At 50.1% G+C, this 10,333-nt stretch overlaps 1 protein-coding gene across 2 annotated transcripts in view; it reads right to left on the bottom strand.

The window, feature by feature from the left end:
• The window catches only part of RNF149 (ring finger protein 149), a gene marked incomplete at its 5' end in the record, with an annotated part of 30,651 nt that extends 22,210 nt beyond the window's left edge, over positions 1-8,441 (bottom strand). The window contains one exon of one of the 2 annotated variants that reach the window (XM_084265669.1): positions 7,958-8,441. In XM_084265669.1, coding sequence (XP_084121795.1) covers positions 7,958-8,417 — 460 coding nt within the window. The remainder of the gene's footprint in view (positions 1-7,957) is intronic. The other variant, XM_084265668.1, reaches the window with a different exon arrangement.
• Between the last annotated feature and the right edge of the window lie 1,892 nt (positions 8,442-10,333).

Genomic DNA, 10,333 nt, shown 5'->3' on the forward strand with positions numbered 1-10,333 from the left:
GAGTGCTGGGGTTTTATTCAGATTTAAGGTTTCTGTGGTGTCTTTCAGGTTTGGGGAAGAAAAGAAAGCTTCAAGATTAGAGGCAGCCTGAATGTTTCAATGAATTTTTCCTCCTCAATCCAGAAATACTGAGTCAGTTTAATCCTGCTGTCTAGCTCTCTGCATGGTTTACAGCAAAGAGGCATTTAAAAACCCCCACAGTCATCAGTAATGCCTTTCTCTGTTTAGTCACTGGCACATCCAACAACCAGCCAGTTACTGCCTTGAAATGGAAGTCAGGATACCTTTGTGCAATGGCTGTTAGACACCACCACACCTCCGAGTTTCAGAACACACACAAGTATGCCATACATTTTTAAATACCTGTTAAGATGCTTTTAATGGACTTTTTCAAGGACTTGGTGACGAACCTGCCATTAAAAATACATGCAAATAAACACAATGACCTTGAAGGCCACGAGACAGAAGAAGGGAAAGAAAAAGAATTGTGAAATAATTACAAAAAGAACAAGAGCATTCTCAGCAGCAGTTGCGCTGAGCAGCCTGTAAGACTCGGGGCTTTAACTCATTCCTCACTAATTTTAGACTTCTGTTCTGAAGCACACTATGCAAAGGCTGAAATGCTGTTGAGTCATTCCATCAGCTTTTTCAACTGCAACACAACTTGGAGACCTCAAATCACGTTTATAAAAAGAACTCCAAGTATCACATACACATCTACTTTCAACTGTTTTGTTGGCTTTACCTTTCTTGCACTTTCTAGTTTTGAGTAAATAACTCCATTTTCACTCTGCTGTAGTAATTTTTCTTTTCTAGGTTGAGAATCATGGGATTGTTTAGCTCAGAAAAGCCCTTTCGAGATCATCAAGTCCAACTGTTAGCCTGCTACTGTCAAGTCCACCACTAAACCACATCCCTAAGCACTGCATCTACAAGTCTCTTAAATACCTCCAGGGATGGTGACTCAACCACTTCCCCTGCCAAGCCTGTTCCAGTGCTTGACAGCCCTTTTGGTGAAGGAATTTTTCCTGATATCTCAACCTCCCTTGGCTCAACCTGAGGCCATTTCTTCTTGTCCTATCACTTCTTACTTGGGAGAAGAAACTCACCTCCCTGGCTACAACCTCCTTCCAGGTAGCTGTAGAGAGCAGTACAGTCTCCCCTCAGCCTCCTCTTCTCCAGGCTAAACAACCCCAGTTCCCTCAACCACTCCTAAGAGGATTTGTGCTCCGGACCTTTCAGCAGCTTTGTTGTGCTTCTTTGCACACACTCAAGCACCTCAATGTCCCCCTTGCAGTAAGGTGCCCAAAACTCAACACAGTACTCAAGCTGCAACCTCACCAGTGCTGGGTACAGGGGAATGATCATTTCTCTAGTCCTGCTGGCCACACTATTCCTGATACAAGCCATGATGCTGCTGGCTCATATTCAGACAGCTACTGACCAACACCTCCAGGTCCTTTTCTTGCTGTCAAGAGCTTTCCAGCCACACTTCCCCATGCCTGTAGCGCTGCACAGGCCTGTTGTGACCCAAGTACAGGAGTCTGCAACGAGCCTTGTTGAACCTCATACAGCTGACCTCAGCCCATCAGTCCAGCTTGTCCAGATCCCTCTGTAGAGCCTCCCTACCCTCAAGCAGATCAACACTCCCACTCAACTTGGTGTTGTCTGCAAACTGAGGGAGGATGCACTCAATCTCCTCATCCAGATCATCGATAAAGACATTAAAGAGAACTGGCCCATGTACTGAGCCCTGGGGAACATCACCTGTGACCAGACACCAATTGGATTTAACTCCTTTCACCACAACTCCTTGGGCCTGGCCATCCAGCCAGTTTTTTTACCCAGCAAAGTGCATGCCCATCCAAGCCATGAGCAGAGGGTTTCTCCAGGAGAATGCTGTGGGAAACAGTGTCAAAGGCTTTACTGAAGTCTAGGTAGACAATATCCACAGCCTTTCCCTCATCACTCACTCAGGTCACCTTGTCATAGGAGATCAGGTTACTCAAGCAGGACCTGTCTTCCATAAAACCATGCTGACTAGGCCCAATCACCTGGTTATTCTGTACATGACACCTCACAATACTCAAGATGATCTGCTCCATAACCTTCCCCAGCACAGAGTTCAGACTGACAGGTCTGTAGTTCCCTGGATCCTCCTTCTGACCCTTCTTGTGGCTGGCCATCACATCGTCTAATTTCCAGTCAACTGGGACCTTCCTGGTTAGCCAGAGGTGCTGATAAATTATGAAAAGTGGCTTGGTGAGCACTTCTGACAGCTCCCTCAGCACCCTTGGGTGGATTCCCTCTAGACCTGCATGTATCTAAGTAGCTATCCATTTGCCCTTGGATTACAGAGGCTTTGTTCTGCTTCCCCATCCCTGTCTTCCAGCTCAGGGGACTGGGTACCCACAGAACAACTGGTCTTGCTACTAAAGACTGAGGCAAAGCAACCATGAATTACCTCAGCTTCCTCCTCATCCTTTGTCACTATGCTTTCCCATGCATCAAATAAAGGATGGGGATTTTCCTTAATTCTCCTTTTGCTGCTAATGTACTTAGAGAAATGTTTTATTATTGTCTTTAACTGCAGTAGCCAGATGAAATTCTAGCTGGGCCTTAGCCCTTCTAATTTTATCCCTGCATCCTTGTAGTCCTCCTGAGCTGTCTTCCCCATCTTCCAAAGGCCACAAACTCTCCTTTTTGCCCTGAGATTCAGCCAAATCTCTCTGTTCAGCCAGGCTGGTGGTCTTCCCTATGGGGACCATCTGCTCCTGAAAGATTCCCTTCTTCAAGAATGTCCGGTCTTTCTTGACTCCTCTGCTCCTCCGGACTGCCTCCCAAGGGACTCTGCCAACCAGCCTCCTAAACAGGTCAAAGTCTGCCATCAGAAATTCAAAAGTCTTCTGACCCCTCTCCTTACTTCAAGTAGTATGCTGGAAAGGAATCAGGTAGAGTTAAGATCTGGTATGTGCTTTTCTTCTCCACCCCAAACATTATCATCTAAATAAAGCAATGAGACCTGGTGGATCCTTACAACACCTGCAAAGGAGGGCAAATGTGGAACTCTGAAGAAGGCTTCCTGCCAGTGTGCCAAGGTCAGTTTCACTGCTAGTCTCCTCTTGCAAAAGGAAACCAGCACTGTCCTGATAAAGAAAAAGTAGTACAAATACAGATCTTGATTCCAGGCATCCCAAACTATCGCATTTATTCCCATTCATGCCTACAAGATAATAAAGATAATATTCTATCATCTGGAAACCAACTACAGACATACTCTACTTTTTGTCCTCGTGAGAAACACCAGAAAGCTCCCAGAGTGAGCACCTTAGCAAAAATGTTTGAGGTCAGTCCTCAGATCTATTTAAGCACAGACACTCTACAAATACTACCACAATTAACAGTGAATGTTCTCTTTAGCTCCTGGTCCAAACAAATATATCTGTTCTTTACCAAACACATAACAGTACACTAATGATCCAATGACAAGCTTTGTCTCCACCATCTACCCCCATCTCATTTTACCAAATCTCACCTTGAATTTTTTCTTAGCAGCTGGTCAGTGCTGTGTTTGTGGTTTAGGATGAGAATCATGTTGATAACAAACTGGTGGGTTTAGCTGTTGATGAGCAGTCAGGGACTTTTCAGCCTCTCATACTGCTCTGTCAATGAGATGATGGGGGGCACCCAAGACATTGGGAGGGGACACAGCCAGGACAGCTGACCCTGACTGTCCAGAGGGATATTCCATACCACATGGCTTCATGCTCAGTGTGCTACTGGGAAAGTTCACTGGGAGGTGGGTAGCTCAGGAATCAGCTGAGCATCAGTTCCAGGTTGTGAGCAACTGTGTCATGCATCACTTTTGTGTATTATTTTAGTACTATTATTATTATTGTTCTCTTCCTTTCCTGTCCTATTAAACTGTCTTTACCTCAACCTATGAGTTTTACCATTTTCTTTTTGGTTCTCCCCCCCCAATCCCACTGGGTTTTTTCACCTGCCTGCTGGGTTAAACCATGACATGATAAAGCAATGTGTCAAAGATTTGAAGTACATGCCAAAATAACCCAAACTCTGCTGCTCTGGAGCTAGCATGAGATTTCGAAATCATGACTACAAAGTTGCATCTGGTTCATTCAATATATTTGGATAAAACCCCAAGACAATGAAAGAAAGAGCTAGCTGGGTGTATTTTGGCAAAAGCTCCACTAAATCAAAGACCATAGTCTTTACGTAGCCAAATTCATATACTCAGGCTAAGTCCCAGGCTTCCCTTAAACCCACAAGCCACGCACAAAAGCTCCACTCCAGACCTGTCTTCAAACAGTTACAGCGAGCCTCCCTTCCTCCACAACACTGCATGGCTGTCAGGCACAATCATATGTTATCCCATAGTCTGAAAGGGATCAGAATTATGCTCTGATCAGGATCACCCAATCCTAGCTTGAGAAGGGGGTTAGAGACAGCTGGATGTCCAGGATTAAGCATAACAGAAAAATACGGAATTAGAAGATCCTTTTTTTTTTCCCCCACTGCAATCTACTTCTGCCTCCCCCTAATTTCTTGGCCAGCACTGAGCCTCTAACTCTCCTTACTCTGTTCTACAGAGTATTTCACACCTTACTTCTCCAGACTCCCCTCCAACCCGCTGCCAGCTAATATTTACATATAATATTTATTTTGGTTTTGGAAAGGAATTTGCAGCCTCTGTATTATATTAAGTTCACCACCACCAAAAATGCATAGCATTAAGACTGCCTGCAAAGTCTATATTCCTGTAAAACTGAAGTTTGAGTTCGTACTATTCAGATCCAATAATTGAAGCACAAGTCCTTGAGTCATTTGGGTAAACTGATTATCTGCTGCTGGAAAAAAGCCCACAACAGCCACCAAAAAAATCAACCAGAAGGCAAACATCCCCTGCCCCAATCACATGTGAAGTTGTTTCATTATTACTTCCCTCAAGGAGTAAAGTCACCCAGAATTTTGAACAACTTAAGTCAGGCAGAGAATAAAGGCCTAAAAAACTTGAGGCACATCAACAGAATCATATTTGAAGAACCTTCTTTAGCCAGGAGGTACATATTCCAACTCTGGGCACTGCTGTTCCAAAACTTTAATTAAGATCCTAAGGTGCCTACAGGAAAGCTGGGGAACAACTGTTCATGAAGGCCTGCAGCACTGGGACAAGGGGTAATGGTTTTAAACTAGAAAAGGGGAGACTTAGGTTGGCTATTAGGAAAAAATTCTTCAGTACAAGGGTGGTAGATCACTGGAACAGGTTGCCCAGAGACACAGTGAAGGCCTCATCCCTGGAGATATTCAAGGTCAGGCTTGATGGGGCTCTGAGCGACCTGATGTAGTGAAGATGTCCCTGCTTACTGCAGGGGGTTGGACTAGATGACCTCTAAAGGTCCCTTCCAACCTTACACATGCTATGATTCCATGGTTCTATCCCTCCTCACTGCATTCATGAGGCACACAAGGTACCCATGAGGCAAAAAAAAAAAAATGAACTGCAGAATCTCTGCAACATTTGTCCTTTACCAAATGCTTTGACACCAGCTAAAGCAAACCACTTCTTTGCCTAATCAAGAATCTTTTCCCTTCAGTTGAAGTCTAAAATCACTGAAACCACCCCCAACAAAAGCAAACACACCCCAGAAAAAAAAAAAAAATCAAAGGCTGGTTCCTTTAGGAGGATGAGAAGATGGAACTTGGAAATGAGTTACCCATTTATCACCCTCACATAATTCAGGCTGTGCCTCTCACAGCCATAACCATTGTTCCATCTCACATAATTTTCAGTGCCACTAAGTGCAAATGCATTATGTGGATGTTCCTTATGCATACAGCTCCACTCCTTAGCTACAGCACTGCAGATTTCCCTGAGTATTTGTTCTCAGCACTCCTCCCAGGAGCAGGGTTTGTTTCTTCACATGTCAGTTCACAAACTCCTTCACAGGAGTGGCAAACTTGGATCCTGTAAAATACAGCTTTATATTTCCAGTTTTCCCTTGCCTGTCTTCCACAGATTACACACACACACTCAAAAAATCCAAGACTTAAAACACTAGCAGCAATTCTTTCCTATATTCCCACAGTGCACTGAAAATTGTCAACATTCATGTCTCAACCATGAAACAAAGATTTGTTACTCCAGCTGAGCTAGGGATCAGACTGTGATGTATTATATTCCTGCCCCATCCAAACAATCCAGAGGTCCAACCTGCATTTGCAAAGGCAGCATAAGTATAGATGAACTCTTGTACATATAGTACACTAAATCACACTCTTTACATACCATAGGGCTTTTATCAGCAACATTCTACCAATTTAAGGAGGGGAAAAAAGAAAGGGCAGTGAGGGAGCACTTCTTTTAATACCACTGACAGATTCAGCAAGTACAAACCTGTGCATGAGCCCAAGAAGGTCTTCTGCAGCACAGAGATGATTGCAGAAAAAAAAAATCATTAAAAATTGATAAAACAAGCAAGATGAGAGAAAGAGGAAGAAATTCCACAAAGGGAGTTAAGTAATATTTATGAGAGGCTACAATGGGGCAGGGAGATGAACATGGGAAGATTCCCACAGGAAGAAAGAGTAGGTTTTTTACTGACTGTCCAATACAGTGGGGCAGCAAGAAAAAGAAACTGACAGCTGGCAATGAGGAAAGTACCTGAAGTACTTAACTGCCACACCAGAGGGACATCTTACTTCCACTTTCACAGCGAATTAAGAACACAAGAGAAGGGCCAGGCTGATCAGACCCAAGCAAGCAGCAGGCTAAGAGGAACAGTAATCACACTTCTGACCTCTGAGTTGATAGCACTTCGTATGCAAATGAGATTTGGTTTTCACCCAATATACATCATGTGCTATGAAGCAACAGTTTCCTGAGATTTTTCAGCTCACTATACTATAAAAAAGTAAATTTGCTTCCTTTAGAAACACATTACAGTTGCATATCAACCAATCCCCTTGTCTTCCTCCTCCTCCTCACCACCAAGATGATGGCCTAGGCATTAACTAACTCATATCAGGACCAAGCGAAACATAGATCTGCAGCATTTTTTCCTTAGTTTTCTTTGTCTTTATATCCTCCTCTGAAGGCCTTCTGATTCCTCATAAGTCTAAATATGCAAACAGACTTTTACAGCAGATTTTTGGGGGGTTTTTGGTTTTGGGTCATCACCCTTTGATTTAAGCATTTGATGTTGTCATGTCCATAAAAATCCATCAAGACTTTAGTGTCACAGCCCTAGCAGAGACTGCAGTGACGGAACATCTGGGTTCTTATCTCAGCAGAAATCACAAACCCCTTCTACAGGCTACAGATCATCAACACGCTCAGACAAGCCAAGTCAACATCCTTCTCCAGGCTTCAGCTTTCCTACTGCATTGAGGGGTTAAGAATTACCTACAGACCTGCCCAGGAGAGAATGAGGGAGCTATCACAATAAAGCCTGTACCAAAACCTATCTTCAAATAGGTGGTATCCTCGGGATACCTGGAGCGTTTCCTCATGGCCTGGGGAAAGCAGCCTTACCTGTCAGCGTTGCAGCCATTCTACCAGGGGGTACAAAGTAAAAAGGCAGCTCTGAACAAACCCGTGTCCCCGTCGCCCGTCTACCCCCCGCCCCCGCCCGCAGGCTGTTACACGGACACCCGTTTCGATGGCTTGGCCGCGTCTTCTCCGTCACCCGGGACCTTAAGTCGGAAAGCAGAAGACGGTCCCGGCGCCTGCCCAGGGCGGTTTAAAGGACAGTGGAAGAGGAATCAAAACCCAGGCTCCCCGTACCATTTTTACGGGCACTTCTGCTTCCCCCCGTCCCCATCCCTCGCCGCGCAGAGCCGCGCTCCCGCTCCACCGAGGCGGCCCCGCGTTAGACAAAGCCACCCCCCCCCCTTTCCCCCCCTCCGCCGGCCTCGCCGAGTCCCCGCCGCCGCTCACCCAGGTGGGACATGGAGACGGTGCTGTTGCCGAACCGGGCCTCGTTGTAGATGACCACGGCGGCCGCCCGCTTCCGCGCCGCGTTGGTGACCTTGTCCTTGAAGGTGCAGCCGCCGCGGGCTACCAGGGCGATCCAGGGCGGCGGGTCCCCCTCGGGGGGCCCGCGGCCGCCGGGAGGCAGCGGCACGTCGTAGTCGGTGTCGGTGGCGCAGCCCTCCATGTGCCGGGGGGAGGCGCCGCGGGGGATGCCCACCAGGCCCTGGGCGCTCTCCTTGGGCGAGCTGTCCCCGTAGCGGCCGCTCTCCGTGCTGCCCTGCACCGTGCGGTTGCTGAGCGGCTCCACGTAGGTCGTGCTCACCCACGCCGTGTACCACTCCAGGGCCCGCGCGCCCTGGCCCACCGGCGCCCCCAGCGCCACCAGCGCCGCCGCCACCAGCGCCAGCCGGGCGCGCCGCACCATGGCCCGGCCGCCGCCGCCGCCGCGACGCGGCCCGACGCGAACAGGAGCCTGCGGAAGGAGCTCGCTGCTGCTCCGCCGCCGCCTACGGCGCTTCGCTCTGCCCGGCGGCCGCGCCGAGCAGGTAACACCCGCTCCACCTCCTCCTCCCCCCGCCCCGCGGCCCGCCGCCTCGGGCGGAGCCCGCCCGCCGCCGCGGCTAATGGCGAGGCGGAGGCCGGATCGCCCCGCCCCGCCGGACTTGATGCGCATGCGCAGCAACCGCCCCGACGGCGGGAGGGGGTGAGCTCCCCGCCCCCCGGGGGATGCCGGGAGGGGAGGGGAAGGGAAGGGGGCGGGCCTGGGCGCCCGTCGCGGCCCGGCGGCGGTGGCGCGCTCCGCCCCCTCCGCCGCCGGCCACGCCCCCCGCGGCTGCCGGCGCGCGCCCGCCGGGCTCGGCCCCGGCGCTAGGGGGCTGGAGCGGGGCGCTGCCCGGCAGCGGCTCCGCCGGCCCGGGGGGCAACCGCTGCCCGCGGGGGATTAACCTAAAGCGCGTCCTGCGCGGAGAGGTGCCTTCCCCGGCCTTCCCCGCGGCGGCCTCGCCCTAGAAACGAGCCGTTCGCCGTGGCTTGGCCTTGAACCCTTAGCGATGGTTGGCGAGAGACTGACACACGCGTGGGTTCCAATGAGCCGCGACCCCGCCACCGCCCGGGGCACGGATCCCGCTCCGTCCGGGCCGGGAGACCGCCTGTGAGGCGGCGGGGGGTGGGGGGGCGGCGGGGAGAAGGAGCGGTCGGGAGCCCGCCGGGGCCGCAGGGAGCACAGGCCCTCGGAAGTTGTGGCACGGGAGGCGGCAGCGCTGGCATGCGGAGGGGGGCTCGGCTCCGGAGGGTGGGAGCTGGCTCGGGAAGCCGAGAAGCGGAGGAGGACGTGTCGGCGTCAGAGGTACAGGTACCGAATGCACGTGATCGGTCTGTGTTTCCGTTGAACGGAGGCATTTCACGTGCACCTCTCCCAAAGCAAACACGGCTGCAGGCTTACCTGCCTTCCTTCCCAGACGAGGCATCTGTACCTTTTCCCAGATTTGGGAATGGATTGCTGACCCGTCTTGCCCTGAGTGGCCTCGTACACACGCTTTTCCTTTAGAGGGCAACGTCTGTGAGCGTATTGTCACCTGTGCCATCAAACAACACTGCCAAGCTTAGGTACTGTGTCCATCCTAATCGTGCCCTGTGTGGCACCAGGAGTTGGACTCAGTGATTGCAGGTCCCTTCCCACTCAGGAGATTCTGTGATGTGTTGTGATTGCTGATTGTGGTGATTTGGCCCTGACTGGAGGCCAGACGCCCACCAAAGCTGCTCTCCCACTCCCCTTTTCAGCTGGACAGGGGAGAAAATATCTATTGAGAGGCTTAAGAGTCGAGATAAGAACAGGGAGAGGTCATTCTGCAATCAGTGTCATGGGCAAAACAGACTCAACACAGAATAAAGGAAAGAAACTCTCTAATTTATTACACTGCACTGCACACTCAGTGACACCAGAGTCAGGTAATGAGAAGGGGAACCAGGTCTTAAAGCGTGTCCCCCAGCCCTCCCTTCTTAGCAGGATTCACTTTAGTCATGATTTCGCTCCCTTCTTCCCCAACACTGTGACACAGGGAGGGGCAGGGAATGGGGAAAAGGGGGTTTCAGTCAGTTCCTCACGAGCTATTTTCCTTCTTAGCCAGGGTGTGTGGCGGGGGGGATGCATTCCTCATACCCTTCCCCTGCTGCACTGTGGGGTCCCATCCACAGGAGACAGTCCTTCACGAACTTCTCCAATGTGAGTACTTTCCCACAGGGCTTCAGCTCTTCACCAGCTGCCCCAGCGTGGGTCACTGCTATGGGGTGCAGTCATAAATCATAGAACGTCTCAATCTCTCAGGCCCAGACTGCTCCAGC

The sequence above is a fragment of the Gallinula chloropus genome, assembly GCF_964237585.1.
Source record: "Gallinula chloropus genome assembly, chromosome: 1".
Classification (NCBI taxonomy): Eukaryota; Metazoa; Chordata; class Aves; order Gruiformes; family Rallidae; genus Gallinula; species Gallinula chloropus.